General features: G+C 50.7%; 1 protein-coding gene across 5 annotated transcripts in view; it reads left to right on the top strand.

Annotated features, from left to right (window-relative positions):
* The window catches only part of Mtmr14 (myotubularin related protein 14), a 46,863-nt gene extending 28,894 nt beyond the window's left edge, over positions 1-17,969 (top strand). For 2 of the 5 annotated variants that reach the window (XM_046425662.2, XM_058572968.1), the window contains 9 exons: positions 108-174; positions 1,672-1,757; positions 2,002-2,078; positions 2,316-2,352; positions 4,532-4,602; positions 5,291-5,349; positions 5,517-5,655; positions 6,367-6,546; positions 17,384-17,969. In XM_046425662.2, the coding sequence (XP_046281618.1) occupies positions 108-174; positions 1,672-1,757; positions 2,002-2,078; positions 2,316-2,352; positions 4,532-4,602; positions 5,291-5,349; positions 5,517-5,655; positions 6,367-6,546; positions 17,384-17,567 (900 nt within the window). In that variant the 3' untranslated portion in view covers positions 17,568-17,969. Of the gene's footprint in view, positions 1-107; positions 175-1,671; positions 1,758-2,001; positions 2,079-2,315; positions 2,353-4,531; positions 4,603-5,290; positions 5,350-5,516; positions 5,656-6,366; positions 6,547-14,242; positions 14,399-17,383 lie in introns of all 5 variants that reach the window. The other 3 variants (XM_046425661.2, XM_046425663.2, XM_058572967.1) reach the window with 3 other exon arrangements.
* The last annotated feature ends 2,810 nt before the right edge of the window (positions 17,970-20,779 follow it).

The raw sequence follows: 20,779 nt of genomic DNA, 5'->3' as shown, positions 1-20,779 counted from the left end.
CTACCATTGAACTATACCCTCAGCCACTGTTTTATTTTTAAAATACTTTAAGTTCCCAGTCTGAGTTAATATGTCCCTATTCCCCTTTCCTTTGTCTTGTCCAACAGAGTTGGGACCTGGTGCAACAGACACAAAACTACCTGAAATTGCTGCTCTCCATAGTCAATAGCGATGGTGAGTCTCATCTTCCTTGAACCCTCAAGCCATTGTATCTTCTGGGTGTTCCCAGTTCATGACACCCAGGCTGGAGTATTTTTCAGGGTTGCACACCCACCATTTGTATTGTGGGAGAGGGATTTGGGGGTTCCCTAGAATCCCACAGGCTGGGTGGGATTTGTCCATTGGCATCCTTAGTTCTTAAAACCCTAGAAGTCAAAATTATCTTATTAGCATCTGAGCCATACACGAGGCAGTGCACTGGCTCAGGTGGCCTTTGAATTGTGCACATTGGATTGTATCTGAGGCTAGAATGGGCTTCTAATCCAAAAGGACAAGACTTGAGATACCCAAATAAGTACTGGCTGCTTCTCCAGTGTACCTAAGCCTGTGGAGGGCCTGTTCTTGGGATACCAGTTGGGTGAGCCTGTTTTGTTCAGCATCTCCAGAGTCAACCCTTAACTCCTTGGTAGCAATCAGGACTTCTGATTCCTGCCTGAATGAGAAGAAACATATTGGCACATGGAACTGAGAAGGCCTGTGAGCAGAGCCAGATGTCTAATGAATATCATAAAGGATCTCTCTGCATTTCTCAAAATCACCATCTCGTTAGCTTCACGGCTGGCAGCTATTCCACACTCTTCTCCTGCTGTCTAAGTTCCCCAGAGGGGAGAGACATGCTCATTGGTCCAGTTTGGGTCAAGTGCCATGCTTGAACTTGATCACTGTGCCCAGATGGGGTGTGTATTTAGAAAAGAAGGAAGAAAAAGTCTCATGCTGTCCCCTGGAGCTGGGCAGTGGCTCTGGCTGGGGCAGTGCCATCCCTCAAAGGGCTTGTGGAGGTCGTCTCAAGAGTTTGGGGAGCGGGCTGGGGATGTGGCTCAAGCGGTAGCGCGCTCGCCTGGCATGCATGCGGCCCGGGTTCGATCCTTAGCACCACATACAATCAAAGATGTTGTGTCCGCCGAAAACTAAAAAATAAAATATTAAAATTCATTCTCTCTCTCTCTCTCTCTCTCTCTCTCTCTCTCTCTCTCTCTCTCTCTCTCTCTCTTAAAAAAAAAAAAAAAAAGAGTTTGGGGAACTGGGTATTGGTCCAGAGTACTCCACAGTTCCTATAGCCATGCACAGTGAAGAGTTTATCTTTATCTCTCCCAAGAAAAAGAACAAAAAAGCTCCTGCCTTCCCCTAAGTATTTGTGTCCCCCAGCCAAATGCTGGGCAGGGACCTGTAGTCAGCACTACCCAAATTCCCTGGGCAGTGTGAACTGTCTAGGGTGAATACCTCCCTGGAGGCACACCAAGGACTGTAGCCAGGAGAAGGATGTTGCAGACCAGGACAGCTATCCCCTAGCTGCCCCTGTCTAGGTCTAGGTTGGGGAAAAGCACTAGGGAGACCCCTGGGAAGACGGCTGGGGTGGCCTGGCTCCCTCCCCTAGCCAGTGTGGTGGTATTCCCTTCTCATCAGCCCCTGTCTGGTTCTCTCCTGGGCTCCTGTTCCATGGTGTCTGATTAGATGACAGCGGGCTGCTGGTGCACTGTATCTCAGGCTGGGATCGGACCCCCCTCTTCATCTCTCTCCTGCGCCTTTCCTTGTGGGCTGTGAGTATGGACGGGCTGGGCTCTGGGGTCTGGGAGCATTCAGAGGCCCTGGTGTACATTTGTCTCCAGGATGCAAGATCAGGGGTGAGGGACCCACTCAGCAGGTGTTGTATTTAGCCCTGGTCTTAGGGTTGTTGGTCATCCTGCATTGTCACCAGGTCTGTGACTGTGGGTCTGTTCCTCGGCTGAGGAGGTTCATCACCGTACGGCAGTTCTGATCTTGTGCCCGCATGCTATCTTCCAGGATGGGCTCATCCACTCGTCTCTGAAGCCTGCTGAGATCCTCTACCTAACTGTGGCCTATGACTGGTTCCTCTTTGGGTAAGCCTTGGAGAAACATCCTTGGAGGCTTTGGGTGGGATGGTGTCTCGGTGACTCTTTCTGTTGTGAGTGATGTGGCATCTCCCATGACAGGGGTCCCTTGGAGAAGGGCTAAAGATGCACATGGGCCCCACTCAGTGCACTGTTGTCAAAGATGTGGTCTGTCCATGATGACCAGATGCCCCTCAGCCCTCATCTCAGTGCTATTACCTTTGACCTTTTAACTTCCTTTTTCAGGCACATGTTGGTAGATCGGCTCAGCAAAGGAGAGGAGGTGAGTGCCGTTCACAGGCTGTGAACAGGGAACCGGGCTGACACAAGAGACAGAATGACAGTCTGCTTGCGTGCCACACTGTATGGGCCATGCCTCAGGCAGCATGGCAAAAGCAAAAGCATAGTGGCTGCCCCCCACCTCCATACTGGTCCTGGGGTCTCCTGCACAGTGGGAGAAAATGCTGGGTGCTCAGCTCTGCCAGCGATATGCAGCCTCATGTGCCGCTTCTCTCCACTGTTTACTTGTTTTCTACTCTTAGCTCTGAAACCAACATGCAAGTCCTCTTCCTGTTCCTCATCCTCCCAGCTGAAAAACAAGCTCTCTGTCTACCTATCTCTCTCTCCCTCTCCCCCCACCACCCCACCTTTTCTTTCTTTTTTTTTCCCCCTTTTGTACCAGGGATTGAACCCAGGGATGCTTAACTACTGAGCCACATCCCTAGCCCTTTTTTATATTTTATTTAAAGGCAAGGTCTTGCTGAGTTTCTTAGGTCCTTGGTAAATTGTTGAGGCTGGCCTTGAATTTGCAATCCTCCTACCTCCGCCTCCCAAGCCCCTGCCCCTGGATTACAGGTGTGTGCCACCATACCTGGCTCTTTCCTTCCTTATCCCATTACACCCACCTCGTCCCTTTTCGTCCCCAAGGTGGTCTGAGCACACAGTCCTGCTTGGAGCCTCACTTCTGGGGCCTCCTGCAGGTCCTCTTCCTGTCCTTCCTCCTCAATACCTTCTTTTCCTCCTTCCTCTGTTTCCACCATCTTTTCCTGCTGAGCATGCTTGTTTCCCCAATAGCAAACCTGGAGCCAGACACCAGTGTGCCCTGTTTGTCTTGATTATTACCTGGGTGACCTTGGTCAACATGTTTATCCTTGAGTCTCCTTATGCCTCATTGAGAGACCCAGATGCCCAGTATGGGAGCATCCACAGGGTTAGTGCTTTCTCTTCTGCCCCTGTCCTGCAATCTTCTTAAAGCATCTTTCTTATCCTGAGCCTTTCTCCTTTTTGGCATCTTATCTCGCACCTCCTTCTTTTGTTCCTCCCTCTCAGCTGCTCCTCTCCCTTCCAAATCCCTTCTTCTGAGCACTTATCGCATCTGCCAGGGCTGCAGAGCTCATAAGCCTGTTCCTCAGAGGCCTCCAGGAACTCTATCAGAGGCAGTGACTTCAGCATTGAAATCTGGGTGGAGGGCCTCTTTGTATCCTCTTGTTAAGGGACTTTGCCTTGCCGGCACTTCAGGACATTCTGTCCTCCACACCATCTCCCTCCTCCCTCCAGAGCAAGTCTGAATCTGCCTTCAGAGACTCAGGCAAAGACAAGGCTGAGCTTAAACCCTTGGCTTCTGAGCAGGAGTGACACTTAAGCTGGGAGGTTGGTCTTCAGAGTAGGCTTTTCTCTTAGCTCCCCATCTCTTCGCTCCCCACACCCTGTAGACACTGAATCTTTAAAACAAACAAAAATTCCAGGCCTGTGAGACATTGTTGTCCTCTCCACTGCCTTTGATGTTCACAGAGCACATCAGACAGAGGAATCTGGTGAAAATACTTTTTAAATTTTATGTAACACAGCATTTTCACACTGGTCTGACCTTGACAACCTTCTGCCTCTTGAGGAAGTTCTGTGAAACCCTTGCCTTTACCTGCCTGAAACCTAAGAACTGGCCCTTAACAGCTCGTCAGCAGGGCAGGCTGTGGGCCACTCTGTGGCTGTCCCCATACCAGTCATCCCAGCCTGTTTCTGGGCACCTCCCCATTCCATGGGATCCATTCCCTTCCCTTGTGTTCCTGCTGTGTCCATTAATCCCCTGCCCCAGATCAACTTCCCTGTCAGCCTTTCTCCTTAGGCTCCTAGAGGTGAGGAAGAGAAAGATTCTGTTCTCTCATCCTCCTGGACAGTTTGAAGTCTCAGGCTTGACTCTTCACACTCCCAGGAAGGGAACATATTCCTTTCTGCCATAGACTAGCCCAGAAGCATGTGGCAGGCCCTCCTGAGCCCCTCTATCACCTGCCCCACAGCTCCTGTAGACCAGAGTATCCACTGGGATCCCTAAAGCAGGCCACTGTCCAGCAGGAAGATTGACCAGAGAGAGTGCGCTGCCCACTCCTGTTAGATCCGCCACCCCGACACTTCTTGCAGGGAATAGCCATCTTCTCACTGAGTGCTGCTATTTGTCTCCCCTTCAGATTTTCTTCTTCTGCTTCAATTTTTTGAAGCATATCACCTCCGAGGAGTTCTCTGCTCTGAAGACCCAAAGGTAAGCAGAGGAGCACTGTTCCACCATAGGAGGCCCTCGCTGCCTTATTTCTTCCCTGCTGCTACCTGGCCACCTTCCCTCTGAGGCCAGGGTCGGGTGCCTGCTGACAACCCCTGAAGGAAGAAGTCTTCCACAGGGGAGGCCATGTTGAGGTCACACTAGCAGAAAGGCTCTGGGGTGATGAATGGCCTCTGGTGACTAAGTTGCTGTAGGGAAAAGTCATCCTAGGGACAGACTCCTAGCTCCCCATGCCTCTGAGCTGATTGTCACTGCCCCAGACCCTTGCAGGAGCCTCTCTGTGCCCACAATGAGGCAGAAGTCTGCATTAGGAGCCTCTTTGAGCCTACAATGAGGCAGAGATCTGGGAAATACAGGCAGATGGACTGGCAATTGCTTTAAGGCCCCTTCGAGAGCTGATGTCTCTTCTGAGTTAATTTGCCTTCCTAATCCAAACTTCTAGTATGTTGGGCCAGACTTGAGCTCTCAAGGGCCAAGCAGATTAAGAGGAGGCCAGCTGTGCTGGTCTGGGGAATGTGTGGTAGACAGAGCAGGTAGGGTACAACTCTCTGTAGGTAGGACCTACTCCATGAGTTGTCGGTGGGCTCTGGCTGCTTTTCAGGATGGGCGGGGTTGGGAAAGAAGAGACCCCAGCTAGAGCTGGCGTTCCCTGCTCTGGGTTCTGTCACAGGAGGAAGAGTTTGCCAGCCCGGGACACAGGCTTCACTGTGGAAGACATCTGCATGCTGAGTGAGTCCTGGCCCAGCCGCTTTTCCTTCCTCAGCACAGCTTTCTGATTATAGACTACACAGGAACCATTCTAGAAGTTTCTTTGTCCAGCTGAATGGTGTGGAAGAGGTGAGGGACTGGTAGCAAGAGAAGATGACACACTGACCAGTGGCACTGGCTTTTTTCAGGACGAAGGGACCGTGGCAGCACCACCAGCCTTGGCAGTGACTTCTCCCTAGTCATGGAGAGCTCCCCAGGAGCCGCAGGGAGCTTCACCTATGAGGCCATGGAGCTGATTCCGGCAGGAGCACAGACTCAGGCAGCTTGGTGAGGGGTCAGACTGGGACCAGGATCACTCACAGCTGTGGCCAGGGCCACCAGCCCCAGGGAGCCAGGCTAGAGTCCCAAGAACAAAGGAGCCTCTGATAGGAGGCCTGAGAGCTCAGCTTCATCTCATGCTGTCTATATTGGGCCTCAGAGGCCAGCCATCTGGTTGGTGAGGGGCACTGCCTATGGTGGCCCCAGAGCATAGGGGCTCCCTGTGGGACCAAGCAGCTGTGGCCAGCAGGAGTAGGAGGCTGGTGTCAGGCCCTAGAGGAGCATCCTGCACCATGTGTGTGTTGGGGGTGGGGGGGGTGTTAGGAAAAAAGCAAAATGCTATTGTAGGTGATGTTTAGCAATTGGGAATTTGTATGAGGTTCACTTCTTTGTGAAGGAATCTGAGACCCTGGCGACTCCTTTCCTACACAAGTGGCTCGGGGTTTTATATAGCATTTCCAGGGATGGGGAGAGGCAGTCACTGAGCTGTTAGTTAAGAATGATTTTCTGGTATGTTCTCTGAGACTGGTAGGCCAATGTAATTTGAATACCATGGTCCCTCGGTAAAGCCCTAGCTCTGGCTGCCTGTGCTCCTGAGCCTGGGGGAATGCCCTGTGTGTATCCATTCCTTCAGCACTGTCCTAGAATAACGAAAGCAGGCCCCAGGCACAGGAACAGTGTCAGGGTGCCTTGGCCAGTAGCCCCACTCTCCCGCCACAGGAGGAAGAATCACTCGTCCTCTCCACAGAGTGTGCTCTGGAACCGGCCACAGCCCTCCGAGGACCGCCTGCCTTCCCACCCAGGGCTGGTTGAAGCCAAGTCTTCCAGCTCCTCGTCTTCAAACCATTCTGACAACTTCTTCAGGATGGGTAGCAGTCCACTGGAAGTCCCCAAACCCAGGTGAGGCACTCCCAGCACCCCTGCTAGTGGAGGTGGCTAGCCTCCCCATAACAAGCCTGGAGGTGGGCTTCTGGTACTTGAGCCAGTGTATTAGGTGGGATTCCTGTGTGATGCCTGCAGGCAGTAGACCTCAGAGACTGGGGATGTGGATGTGGAGAATTTGGCAGGTGCAGTATTTGGAGAATGTGTTAGTGTTTGGGCACAAAGCAAGGGCTGGTTTATAGAGAGGTTTGAGATACCTTCCTGGAGCATGTCTCAAATCCAGGGGAATCCAGAACGTATAGTGGTTGGATAACACAGACAGGGAGTTGGGGCTACCTCCACATATCCCCTTGGGTAAATTCTACCCGCTGTGGACTGCCCATTGTGACTGAAGAGATGGATCTGGATGCTCTAGGTCCTTTCTGGCTCTCACATTCCATTACAAGTTGGTTGGGCAATGAAGAGAGCAAATGCTAGGAACTGGACTAGAAGTGTGTAACATTGACTAGCCATAGGTGACAAAACACATCTGGGAAAAGGAGCAGCTCAGTCAGACAGGGTGAATGCACCTGAGATATGGCCAGAGTGTTCTACCGGGGGTGGCGCTTCTTGAGAGGTTGAATCTGAGCACCGGGCCAAAGGCCTAGGATTGAAGAATGATCTGGCACTTGGGGAGAGCATTCCCTAGTTGACTCTGAACCACATTTTTCATTTCGTATCCCCAAGGAAAGAATGCTGTGAATTGCTTTGCTTTTGTTTTTGTTTTAAAGTAGGAATTGAACACAAGGGTGCTCTACCATTGAAGGGCGTTGGATTGCCTCACATCCCCTAACCTTTTTTTATTTTATACTTTGAGACAAGAGTCTTCCTCAGAAGCTTAGGGTCTTGCCAAGTTGCAGAGGCTAGCCTTGAACTTGTGATCCTCCTGCCTCAGCCTCCTGAGTTACTGGGATTACAGGCAGGTGCCACTATGTCTGTCAATTGCTTTTCTTTCTAAAACTTTGAGAATATCTAGCCCTTCTGGAAAGAAAAAAGCAATGTAGACTTAAGAGAACTCAAAAAGTTCCAGTTGAGGTGGGTGTGAGTTCAAAGCCAGCTTCAACAATTTAGCAAGACCCTAAGTAACTTAGTGAGACCCTGCCTCAAAATATAATATAAAAAGGACTGGGAAGCTAGGGTTGTGGCTCGGTGATAGAGCACTTGCCAAGCATGTTTGAGGCACTGGGATCGATCCTTAGCACCACATAAAAATAAACAAATTCTATAAAAAGTGGTGAGTGGGGACTGGGGATGTGGCTCAGTGGTTAAGCACCCCTGGGTTCAATCTCCATTACAAAAAAAAAAATCCAGTTGAAAGGGACTTTTAGAAGAACAGGCCTAAGCTTTGGAGTCTATCCCAGATTCAGGTCCTTCTGTGCCACTTAATGTACATGTGATTTGGGGACTCAGTTTCCTCCTTGATAACAGGCCTATTACAGTGAAAATCATCTTAAAACTTCTGAAATCCTCTTCCCATCACCACTCTCTGGGAGCTTTTGGACAAAAGTAGGCAGTAGAGGAAGAGCATCTGGAGCAGCCTTCACATGGAGGCAGCTGGTGAGTTCCAAGCAAGGTGGAGGCCCTGACTGCTCCTACTGAGCACTCACCCCTGCAGGAGAGCCCTTCTACTCAGGACACTGTCTGCAAGTGCCAGAGCTCAGTTGGTTTGAGCAGGACCACAGCCTTCTGCCCCACAGGGGGTGTGGTGGCTGCAGCTGAGTGCCTACTTACATCCTGTGTGTGGGGTTGGCATGTGTGCCTGTTGCATGCCCCCATGTCTGCCCTCAAAGCTGTTCTGGGGCCGTGGTGGCACTGTGGGGTCCTTGTTCCAGGCTACAGCTCTTGCTCACGGTCCCTGACTCCATTTCTGCCTGTATAGGGTTATTGGACAACTGGGGAGGAGACCAGGAGCTTGCTCTTAGCATCTGGCTCCCACCCCAGTCCTAACTCCCCTCTGCAAGGAGTCCTTCAGCACCATTCCCACACCTCAACTTTTTGTCATCCCCTTCTTCCTGCCAAAGGATCCCACTTTCCAACCCTGTGACAGTTTCCTTCAGTCTCTTGAGTAGTCATCTGCCAGCATTGAGTAACTTGAACTTTAGTTTTTGGTACTGGGGATTGAATACAGGGATGCTTTCCACTGAACCACATCCCCAGCCCTTTTTATTTTGAGACAGTCTTGCTAAGTTGCTGAGGCTGGCCTTGAACTTGCCATCCTCCTGCCTCTCCTCCAAAGTCACTAGTGTTATAGAAATGTGCTATTACACCCAGCTAGAATGTGATGGACTCTTAGACTCTTACGGCTGGTCTAGTGGCCACCAGGGTCCCTCCCTCTGGAGGCTCAGGAGGGTTTGGGGTGTCTACCTGACCTAATAACTCTGCATGGTGGGGCCAGGCCAAGGCCAGCATGGCTGGACCAAAGTAGACGCAAGGCTCTAAAAGGCAAGGGGCAGGCTGTTGCGAGGTATTTGATCCTTTTCTGGTCTATTCTGGGAGTGGCTGCCTGGAGCTTGGTGGGGCTGGCCAAGCAACAGGGTTCTTCTGAATTAAATGTCTGTTTGCTAGAGATTTTTTTTTTCCCCCAGTGCTGGGGCTAGAGCCCAGGGCCTCATGTATTCTAGGCAAGTGATCTACCTCTGAGCCACACCCCCAGCCCCTTGCCAGAGGTTTGAAAGACTAGATTATTTGGATTTGGAGCATTCTAATTATGTATTTCTATTAACATTAAAATTAATTTAGTCTCTTTTATCTTGAAGTGCCTGAGGGATCCTGTCATTAGCTTTTGTGCCTCTTAGGCAACAGTAACCAATCAGGGCTTTAATGCGGCAGGAGGAGCTGTATGGAAAGAAACCTGTGCTGAAGCTGTGACAGCCAGAGTTCCCCTCACAATGTGAATTCTCTGGTTTTTATATGCTCCATATTCCCCAGGCCTGTCTTTTAAAGTCAGGCTGCCCTAAGAAAGGAGCCAGAGAGGTTTTGTTCCCTTAAGTTATAGGAGTCATATGGTTGGGAGGAAAGTTCTGTGGGGTTCTGATTCCTCTCAAGCCCCAACTCCACATCCATCAATGGGAGAATTGGTGGCCGTTTGGTATTATTAGCTGCCACTGCAGATTAGCCACAGGGCTAGGGAGGTGCAAAACTAATGCTCCATGCTCACATGCCTCCCCAAGCGCTGGTCAAAAAGTCGCCCTGCTGCAACCCTGCATGGCTGGTGTCAGATGTCCTTTGGGGGAAGGGCAGTTGCTAGCCAGGGTTTTCCATGCCGAGGAGGGATGGTGCCCTCACTGAGCCCAGTGTGAAGCCACACTGACTGAGAGCACGTGGACTGGGCTGAGGGACACCCACCATTCTGGTTGAATAGTTAAGTGGCAACACAGGAATCAACCTCAGCTACCCAGTTAGCTGCCCTCAGCCACTGCCCCCTGCCAACTTCTCATTGTAAACAGTGACCTCTGTTCCAGACTGTCTATATTTAGCTGATTTTTTATTCTTTTTGGTTATACATGACAGTGGAGTCCATTTTGATATAATTATACAAGCATGGAATATATTTTATTCTAATTAGGACCCCAGTCTTGTGGATGTACATGATGGATAGATTCACTGTGGTGTAGTTAATTATGAGACAGGATCTCGCTAAGTTGCCTTGAACTTGTGATCCTCCTGCCTCAGCCTCCCAAGTAGCTAGGTTTATTGGTGTGCGCCACTGTCTTTATGAGGCAGAGAAGCCAGGCTACTCTCTGCCACACCTGAGTTCCTGCTTCAGTCTGACTGCTCTTGCCTGGGGCCACTGCTCCAGATCTGACTGGAGTAATGAGAAGCCTAAAGGCAGTCCAAGCTTGAGACTTGGAAGAGAAAACTTGGGGCCCCAAAAGACTTGTCTGAGGCTGTCACAGGAATATAGAAGTCCTTGGTGGGGATCCAGATGCAGTGTTTATAAGGCCAGGCTGGGGGAGGCCCCATTCCTGATGGGCAGAGTGGCTGTGGGGCCCTCATCAGGAACCATCTAAGGTAGACTTGGAGATTGGTGTTGAGGATAAATGAATTAGATGACACATGGGCTCCCTCGAAGCCTAGGATTGCAGGAGTTGATTCAAACACAAATTCCCTTCCTGACTTTAGACATGTCACTTGATGACTTTGAATTTTTATTTTTTCATCTACGTAATCAAAGACTTAGAATAGGCAACTCCAAGGTGCTTCCTAGCTGTGTACCTTCAGGCCTTCTATGGCAGTCTTTTCAGTACTGATGTGTTCAGATGCAAGTAATAGAAAACTAGTAATAGTAATAGAAAACATCCCAAATAGTTTAAAAATAAAGGAAACACATGGAAAAGTCCAGTGGAAATGCAGCCATCGGATTCAGCTTTATCAAGGTTCCTGCTCCATTTCCCTGTGGTTCCTTCCCTTGCCTCCTTCACATTCCAGCTTGTCCTCTGGCCAGCTTCCTTCATAACCACAGTATGGCTCCCAGCACCTCCTAGGACAATCCCTAGCTTCCTTTCTCGGATCTTTTCTCAGGGTCTTTTTCTAAACATGGATTAAAAGCTCTGTGCTTTACTTCAGTTAGGGGCAGTGCAACCATCCCTCAGCCAGTTCTTGAGGCCCTGCACTTTATTAAGAAGGAAGGTCAGTAATATTGCCTAGGACGGACTTTGGTCACACCTGATTCCAGTCAGTTTTTCTCTTCCCTGCTGTGTAACTTGGAAAAACTCACTTCCCTTCTGAGTTCACATTTTTTGTTTGTTTAATTCCATTTTTAAGTAAATAATGATCCTGGTCCCTGTAAGTTTGGGTTAAATGAGATAATGGAGTGAAGTATCTTACATATAGTGAATACTTACCTTTCCACAAATGTCTGGTATACTAGCTGTGGTTAAAGACATATACGCTTCGGTCATGAATCTGAAAGCCTGATCCATGTCAGGGCATTGGGCAGCTGGGTGAAAGGCAAAGCAAGGCCTCCACCCAGACCCCCTTCTCACATGGGTTTGGCCAGCTCTGCTCATATCCATGTTCTTGGACCTCTTTCCTGAAGGACAGACACAAGACACCTGCTGTAAGTAGCCTTCTGCAGGGCTTCTGGCAGGAGGTGAGGAGCTAAAGCTCTCTGCACACTGAAAAAGAGCCCAGGACTGTATCCAGCTAAGGGAAGGCAGTATTGCCAGCAGCCACCCTCCTGGGCAGTTTTGAGCCCCTAGGATGTGGGCAGATGCTTTCTCTAGTACCATTGCCATCCCTACCCCCATTTGAGGGTTGCTCAGTCACATGTTCTTTGTAGTCCTGGAGTAGGAGAGAGGAGGAGGCAGAGCCACTGCCCACTGGCTTAGGAGCACAGGGCAGAAGAGCCTGGGGTCTCAGTAAAGTTGGCAGAGTTAACCTGTATGCTCCTCCCTTCCAATATGAAAGTGGTGTCTCTCTTCCGTGACTATTTCCAGTATCCCACAATGTCCCCACTTGCCAGTTGATCCAGATGTCCTTTTTTTTTTTTTTTTAATATTTTTTTAGACATTGATGGGCCCTTATTTTGTTCATTTATTTATATGTGGTGCTGAGAATTGAACCCAGTGCCTCACATATGCTAGGCAAGCGCTGTACTACTGAGCCACAACCACAGCTCCCAGATGTCCTTTTGAGCACCCTTCTGCTCAGCATGGCCTCTTGCTCTCAAACCCAGGAGCTAATTGGTCACTCTGCCACCATTCTTTGACAAAAGCCTCAAATAGGAAGATTATTCTGGAAGCTCTGTTCATTCTTGAAAAATGTCAATATCCACCAAAGGTGACTGCTCTCTGAGAGCCACTGGGTCCCGTGGGGTCACACACCCTCTACTGCCCACGCTAACCAGTCATCTGGTTCCAGTTGGCTTCTTGCCTGTGTTGCTGCTGGGACACTGGGGAAGCAAAGGGAAATGACTAACCTGGGGCCAGGAGTCCTCAGAGGGAACCTGGCTAACCATATCCTGGTGACTGTGGATCCCCTTGGGCAGTTTGTTCTTGATAGCCTGTGGAGAGGGGCAGAAGAAATGTCCCCAGGTTCCCTGCCTCTGGAGCACTGTGTCCTCCCCTGGCTTCCCCTAGTCAGTAGCCCTTCCTTTCCCTCCACACTGGTTGCTAGAGACTATTTTCTCACAAGCTGCTGAAACTGGAAAAGACATTCTACCTACAGTTTGAATGATAGATGAGACTGATGAGCCAAGCAGCGCCTCAAGAGGGGTTGCCCTGGCCAGAGGCCCTGGTGGCCTGGAGGAAGCCTAAGGCAGGCTCCTCCCGGGAGGGTTCTCCTTGATTTACAGACTGCCTGCACCCTGCTAGGCTTCTCCATCTAGAAACAAGGAAGCCCTGCTCTGTCAGGCCCCAGGGGCTCAAATCAGGTAACAGCCTGTCCCATGCTCTTTCCTAATGGTGCCATCACACACGTCTGGATTGTCACCGGAATGATGAATGTTGCAAGTCTGTATGTTGCTGGGGGTTCCGACTCGTGGCAGCTTTAACGTAAAAAGCCATCTGTTCTTGTTCCTCTCAAGGTGGTTCTGTTTCAGGACAAATCTGCAATCAAAAAAAATCTCTTGCACTTACTAGCTGTGGGACCCTGGGCAAGTGTCTTAATCTGTCTAGGCTGCTATTTCCCCATCTGTAAGGAGATGGTTAAAGATGTCCAGAGCTGCACTCAGGTGGCAGTTTCTTGGGGGTAAGGCTAGCCCAAGGACTAGTGGGGGTTGTTACTCTCGATGCCAGCCAGCTCTGTAGGCCAAGGTCCCCAGCCCCTACCACAGTGTGTGCTTTGGCCTCTCAGTGGGTCCCTGCTGGAGCGCTTTCCACTTTTCTTGAGTTAAAGAATAAAGGGTCGAGCGTCAAATAGGATGCCCCTCTGGGTTCCAGGAGCTGGGGTAGCTGATGGAAAGGCAGGGCTTATGTCTTCCACCACACCCAGGACAGAGAAGTTGGGTTGTCTGGGAGTGAGGGAAGGTGCCATTGGGGGCACGACTTTGTCCTCTCAGCCTCCATTAGAAACAGTTCTGATGAAGCTGTCAGGGTGCCTCCCTGATTCACCTTGCCCTCTGGGCATAGCCAGTGAGTTTGCTGGGTTGATGCTTCTGAATACAAACCATGGCTCCCAGAAGGCACTGCACAGGAAGGGGGTACCTCAGGACTCCCAGCCTGTCTTGAATCTAGGTCACCACCCTCCACAGTCCCCACGAGGCCTGTTCTCCCTCTTCCCTCATCAGATCTCGGCAGCTCTGGGTTCTGTGTTGCCCCCTTGTAAATCTGCATGTCAGAGTGGTGGGCCCCTGCTTCCCTTGTTTCCTGGGCGACCGGCCTTGCTCCCTTCCTCTTGGTGCTGTTGAGACTGCTTGCTATCTGGGCCCAGGCAGGTATCCACCCTGGCTCTGGATCCAGCTCACCTCTCCCCATGCTTTGCTCTGGTTCTTTTGCCTCTGGAAGTCTACAGAATGCACTGTGCGCACAGCCAATCCTGCCTTACAATCTGCTCTTCTTTCTTGGTCACTACTTATCCAGCTTTGTTTGCTCTTTTGGAGACAGTGGTTGGCTTTTGGACACTCCAACAGATCCCTGCAGCTGTGGCCCAGGACACCAGCCCCCTCCCACCAGGGCCTCTCTCTGAGGCATATGACTGACTGCATCATCTCCCCTCTCTCTCCTCTCTGCCCCAGATCAGTGGACCATCCCCTGCCCGGATCCTCTCTCTCCACAGACTTTGGCAGCTGGCAGATGGTAACGGGCTGTGGCAGTATACAGGAACGGGCTGTCCTGCACACAGACTCCTCTCTCCCTTTCAGCTTCCCGGATGAGCTCCCTAACAGTTGTCTGTAAGTGTCTTGCTTGAGGCAGGATGCTTCCCTGCCTGTATCAGAAACTGGGGAGCAGTCAGGAGTGCTGCTTAAGAGTGAGGCAGAGGCCAGCCAGGGAGTTGGCTGGGTCCCTGCCCCTCCCCATTTGCAGCTACAGACCCCAGGTGTAAAGAAGGCCCATGGGCTGCTAAGGAAGTGCATTGGGTTCCTGTTCACTCTTCCCAGCCACCAGAACCCATCCATGGGTGTGTCGGGTGCACCCTGAGGGAAAGCTGGCTGGACTGTGACTATGGCAGGTTCTATTTCTGTCCAAAGCTTCATCTGACATGCAGATCCTTTGAAAGCAGAACAGTGGGGCAGGAAGGTAGGTGTATGCTGGAGGCAGAGCCAGAATGACACTGGGTCAGCCTGGTCTGTGCTCCTCTAGGCAGAACCAAAGGCTGCTTGCTGTCCACTGCCCCCACCTTGTCTTCTACTTCTGCCTCTGGGCAAGAAAGAGGATTAAATGGGAAATAGATCCCAGCCTGTGAAACGCTCTTCTTTGAGGGCTCCAATATTGGGCTTCTCACTCTTGTAATGCAGCCCTCAGACTTTAACAGCTGTTTTGGGGAAACCCCCTGACCCCTTCCTGCTCTGCGACTTCATGGATATCAGGCAGGAGAGAGCCTCTGGTGCCCTGGGGAGCAGGGCCTGCTCCTCAGATGTGGCCTCCCTGGGGGTTCCTCAGAAAGCCTATCCCTCTCCTCCATTCCAGGTGCTAGGGACTCACCCCACCATAAGCACCAGAATTCAACTCTGTACCCTCCCATGCTGGCAGGCTAGAGGAGCTGGAAAGGAGGAGGAGCCTGGGATCCCAGCTTAAGTCTGACATGAGCCAGTCAGACCTTGCAATTCCAGAGTGGCATTCCCTGGTCCTGGCTCTGAAGCTGAGAAGTCACTGAAGGGCTTTCAAGGCCACTAGGCATTCAGCTTCCTCTGCAGCCAGGCCCCTAGGCTAGAAGCAAGTTCTGTTAGGTTTCTGAAGGATAAAAAAATACTTGCCTATTTCTGTAAGGACTTCCTCTTCAGCCCAGCTGACCGCAGCGCCATCTTTGGAGGAAGCCCTGCCTGCTCTGCTTGATTGCACCCCGAAATTCCCAGGTCTTACCCACTGAGTCAGGCAGCTCCAACCCCAGCCCATACTTGCAGATCAGGCCTCAGGGTGTACTCTTAAGCTTCAGGCAACCTGCCAATTCTAGGAAGTTCCTAGAGGACAGCTAGACCCTGCTTGATCTCTAGGCCTCCAGGATCCTTGGTTGGGTTCCAGAGCAGCTCCTGGCGGCAAAGTCCCGTAGTATGTGGGTTCAGTGACTTGGGCTTTGTTAACAGAGAAACTAGTTGCTGTGCTCACCAGCTGTGTCTTGAGGTCTTGGCCTTGACTTCTCTGAGCCCATCAGCCCAGCTCTTGAGGAATGGTGCTGCGCTAGCACCATGGCCTGTGATGTATCCCCAAGCCAGTCATGTATCTTCTCCGGGCTCCACTTTTCTTGTCTCTAAATAGGTTAGTCTCTGCTCCTTCTACTTCCCACAGGTGGGGGGCAGTGAGAGTGCATATGTGTGGACCTTTGGATGTTCTTTGTCAAGACAAACTAATGTATTCCTCCACTTACACCATAAGGAGCAGCTGAGGGGACTCACGTGGCCTCCAGCTGTGAAACCTGACTAGAAAATAAAGGTCTGGGGATGGGGGTCAGCTCAGTGGCGGAGCACTTGCCTAGCATACGTGAGGCCCTGGGTTCCATCCCCAGTCCTGGAAAAAAAAAAAAAAGAAAGAAAAGGTCAGGTGCCCTCAGGTTCATCAGTGTTGCTCGCGGCGTGCAGGAATCCAGCATTGGCTCATTTCTCAGTGCTCCTGCAAGAGCTGTGTGACTTTCCCAGGCCCCAGAGCCTGCTGCTTCTCTCACATATCACTCCTACCAGTCTATTTCTCTAGGATCCTTTTGTCCTCCCCATACTATCATTTATTCAGACCTCCATCTGTTCCCCCAAGCCCTGGGGTACAAGTATTTTGGGCTTCAGAACTGGGGACATTGCTGCTGCCTCTGACTGGTTCCCAGGGAGGGATTGCCCAGGAATTGGTTCCTTGGGAAGAAATTAGGAGTAAGTGCTGAGGTAGGTGATGTCCATGTCATGTAGGTGTGTAACTCCTGGAGAACAAACTCAGGTGCCTGGCTTTGAGTCCAGAGATTGGGTATGGTTGATATCTTGGACCCCTTCTATTAAAGACTGACCCTTCAGAATGTCAGACAGCCTCCGAGGAACTCACACTTTGATAAACCCCCATTTCTGTGTACTGTGTCCCTTCTTGACCTGTAATCCCAGGGCAAGGAGAGAAGGGCTTTCTATCTTTCGTCTGTGATCTGTGCCCCACGTGGCCAGGGGAGAAGAAAGAGATGGAATCAGAGCAGAGTGCTGGAAAAGTCGGTGTTCTTCCAGCAGTGTGTGAGGGGCCGCAGGAACTAAAGATATAGCTAGGGTCTAGGCGTTTCTAGTGGGAGACCCTGTCCCAGCCAGGGCAGCCAGCAAGTTTTCCCAGGGTGTGTCAGGTCCTTGCCTCAGGAGGGCCGAGGCCTGCTCTCAGATCCTGGGGATCTCCTTCCTGCCAGGTGTAAGGCTGTGTCTCACCTGTTCTTACCAAGGAATAAGAAGCCAAGAGTTGTGAAACTCAGCTTCTTTCTGATCACAGTCAACACAGGGACAGTTATTTTTCCAGCACAAAGCCCAGGTCAGTGCTCCAATAAAAGATCTGCTCTAAGGTGAGAAGAGAACCTCAAAGTGAGAAGAATGGCTAAAGGAACTAGCACCAGATATTTGGAGCCTGAACCACAAGGGTAACACGACCATGGGGTAGATCCTGGCTCTGTACAGTCGGAAGTTCAAGGATAGGCCATATGGAGAGAGGATGAGGATGTTGGATCCTGTCCTGGGGTAATACGTTCATTTTCTGTCCCTCCTTCCCCATAGGCTTGCAGCTCTGAGTGCCCGGGAGACGCGGCTGCAGGAGGTGCGTTCAGCCTTCTTGGCCGCATACAGCAGCACAGTGGGGCTTCGGGCAGCAGCCCCCAGTCCCTCTGGGGCCATTGGGGGCCTGCTGGAACAGTTTGCCCGTGGTGTGGGACTGCGGGGCACCAGCACCAACACCCTGTGAAGCAGCCAGCCCACACGTTTCCTGCTCCTCTCTCAGCTGAGCCCTTAGTGGAATCAAAGCCATGCCTGGCCAAGGGGTCCTGTGAGGTTGGGGGAAAATCTCACACCCCCTCTCCATCACATGCACAGCAGTCCAAAAACTGAGCAGGGCCAAGAAAAGGGTTTTCCAGCTCTCAGCTACCTGACATGACCACCACCCCATCTAGTCACTGCCTCCCACCCACCAGGTCTTGGCCAGGATTCCCATCAACTCTCGGAACTGCGTGGGTCTCCCTGGGACCTGTGGAGGCCATGACTTCATAGGGGATCCCACCCCAAGTTGTCCCCTGGGGAGGAGGGGCCACCTGCACTGAGAATGAGGCTGTTTGACACAGATCACAAAATAAAATCAAGAGTCTTTGAACAGCCCTTGTCTTTCATCCTCTTCTGGTTGCTCTCTTTGTAGAGTTGTTGGGAATGTTCTCAGTGTAGAGAAACACCTCGTGTAGGATGGAGGGGGGGGGGCAGGTGAAGAAAGAGGGGAACTAAAAACTTGGATGTACCCTTAAATCTTCTTTTTTAACCAAGTTAAATGACAGTTTAATGGCTATGATAACAGGCTATGCCTGTTACAGTGCTGACAACAAGATCAGCAAGTGACTAGTCTTCCCTCACTTCTAGCCATCAAATAAAGTGAGAATTCTGAGAACAAAATGAAATTTAAAATTCTAACATAGGTTTGTCATGGATTTTTTACATTAATTATTATTTTTACATTTTGGCAATACTGGGGATTGAACCCAGGGGTGCTTTATCACTGAGTATCACAGCCAGCCATTTTTTTAAATTTTGAGACAGGGTCTCACTAAGGACAGCTGAGGTCTCAGACAGGGTCTCAGCTGAGGCTGGCCTTGAACTTGAGATCCTCCTGCCTTAGCCTCCCAAGTAGCTGGGATTACAGGCATGTGCCATCATGCCCATCTTAATTACAATTTCTTAAATATTTATGTTCATTGCTGATTTCATTATTGTCCTGCTCGCCCCATGCTGGGCCTGGCCTCTCTTCTGAGTGACTGCTGAATACACCAAACACCACTGCATACATCATGCAGGACCAAGTCCCACAGGATTGTCCTTATAGCACTCTTACGAGCATATAAAAGGTCTGTCTTGCTGCTCAGACATGAGCAACTAACAATCTGCTTTGTAACGTGAACTATAAAAGCAGCAAGAGAGGGCTGGGGTCATGCCTCAGTGGTAGAGCGCTTGCCTCACATGTGTAACACATTGGGTTCAATTCTGAGCATTGCATATAAATGAACGAATAAATAAAGGTCTATTAACAACTAAAAAAAATATTTTTTAAAAAAGGCAGAGAGACTAACCCCCTGGTGGGGCAGCTGGCCCTTGACTGCAGAGTTTACTTTTCTGCAGTGTGAAATGAGGGTGGAGCACAGAGTAGCTACCCTTTCAAGGTGCACCTGCACAGGCTCCTGCCACTTGTTTCAGTGCCACACCAGTCCTCCTGGAGGGTACAATTGGAAGCCATGCCCTCAACTGAGAATGGGCACTCACTTCCCAATAGTCACAGCTTCCTTATTGGTCACTCAACAACAATCTACATTCATGATCCACTCACTTTCTGGAAGCTCCTTATAATACCACCGGTTGGCACAGTGTGATGGCACATGTCTAGCAGCTCAGGAGGCTGAGGCAGGAGGATCACCAGTTCAAAGCCAGAAGTCCCTAAACAACTTAGACCCTGTTGCAAAAAATAAAAAGGATGGGGCTGTGGCACAGTGTTAAAACACCTCTGGGTTCCATCCCCGGTAATTGCAATAAGTTCTCATCAAGTTCATGACTTTCCACAAGAGGTTTCCAACATGTGCACTCAGCTCGCACCCATGTCAGTCACTTTAGACCCCACAGTGAACGAAGCCCTTCACTGTAAGGGTGGATGAGGATAGTGGTCCCAAGCCATGTTGTGACTTTCTAAGTCACACGTAAGCCTCAGCTTAGATGTAAGGCAACTCACTCTTGCCTTGGGCATCCTAGCTTCTGCTGTTGTGTGGAGCCTGGATCATGGCTGTTGCAGGCTCTTCCTTCATGAAGCAAACACATGAGGTGTTTCCCAAGCTGGTGTTTCCCAGTCCTGTGGTGCTGGGGCCTGCAACCTGCGTTCACCACAGCCTCCGTGTGCTCCAGCAGCCAGCCAGCCAAGGATGCCGACTCATGAACAGTGACCACCTGCTCTTTGGAGAGAATCTTGTGCTTTTTGGTAGTCCCAACAAGGATGCCCTCCATGGCTACTTGAAGTCAAATGTGTGGATGGACAGACTCCTCTCTTGTGCAGCATGAACATGACTTCTTTACAGATGTTGGTGCCTCTGACTCCTGGTATCAACTCCTCCAGCATCTAGGAGTAAAAGCAATTGGCCTGAGTAAGCTTAGGCTCTTCAGGTGCCACTCCCTGGTGGCTCTCCTTTCCTAGTAGAAGATCAATGGAGACATTTCAGCCTAGTCTCCAGGTCTTATCAGAGCATTGTCATGTAAACATTGGCTCAACTTGACACCAGTTTTATGGTTTGGATATGAGGTGTCTCCCAAAAGCTCATGTGTGAGACAATGTTGGAACCTGGGCATGGACTGAATTCTCTGAAACTGTGAGTACAAAATAAACTTCCTTTTCTAATTGTTCTTGTTGGGTCTTTTGGTCACAGGGATGAAAAAGCTGACTAAAACTGCCAGGATGATGGATGCCATGTGAGGTGCCCATTTCAGAGCAGACAAACCAGTGACCTTTGCTGGGTGCAGCCTCGACACTGACTTTCTCCTACAGCTTCCCCTTTTATGGACTCAGGAGTGGGAGAGAGTCCCCCAGGCCCACCTAGAAAGGAGCACTCACTCCTTTCTTGTGCCCCTAACTCTTGAGCCTGCACTCCCCAGCTGAAGTGGGAGAAGTGGTTCACAGGCTTGAGTGGACCCTGGGTCCTTGGGGAGCCAGTTTGTCTGCACAGACTCCAGTGTTGCTGAGGTTTAGCTGTAGGGTTGCTGGGGTTGGAGGTCTTCATCTTTCAGAAGGTCTGAGGCAGCGTGGCCTGGTACAGCCCCTGCCCCAAGGAGCTGCCCATGATGGAGGGTCTGGCTTCTGCGGTTCTGGAAGCAGCACTTGGTGTACATGTCCAGAGAGGGAGGGCCTGAGTGACCACTACCCTCCTTTATATGTGGGCTGGA

The sequence above is a fragment of the Marmota monax genome, unplaced genomic scaffold, assembly GCF_021218885.2.
Source record: "Marmota monax isolate L192 unplaced genomic scaffold, Marmota_monax_Labrador192_F-V1.1 WCK01_AAM20220418_F8-fsc00028, whole genome shotgun sequence".
In the NCBI taxonomy this organism is placed as follows: domain Eukaryota; kingdom Metazoa; phylum Chordata; class Mammalia; order Rodentia; family Sciuridae; genus Marmota; species Marmota monax.
The sequence above is the reverse complement of the archived record's forward strand: the minus strand, read 5'-3'. Positions and strand labels throughout refer to the sequence as shown.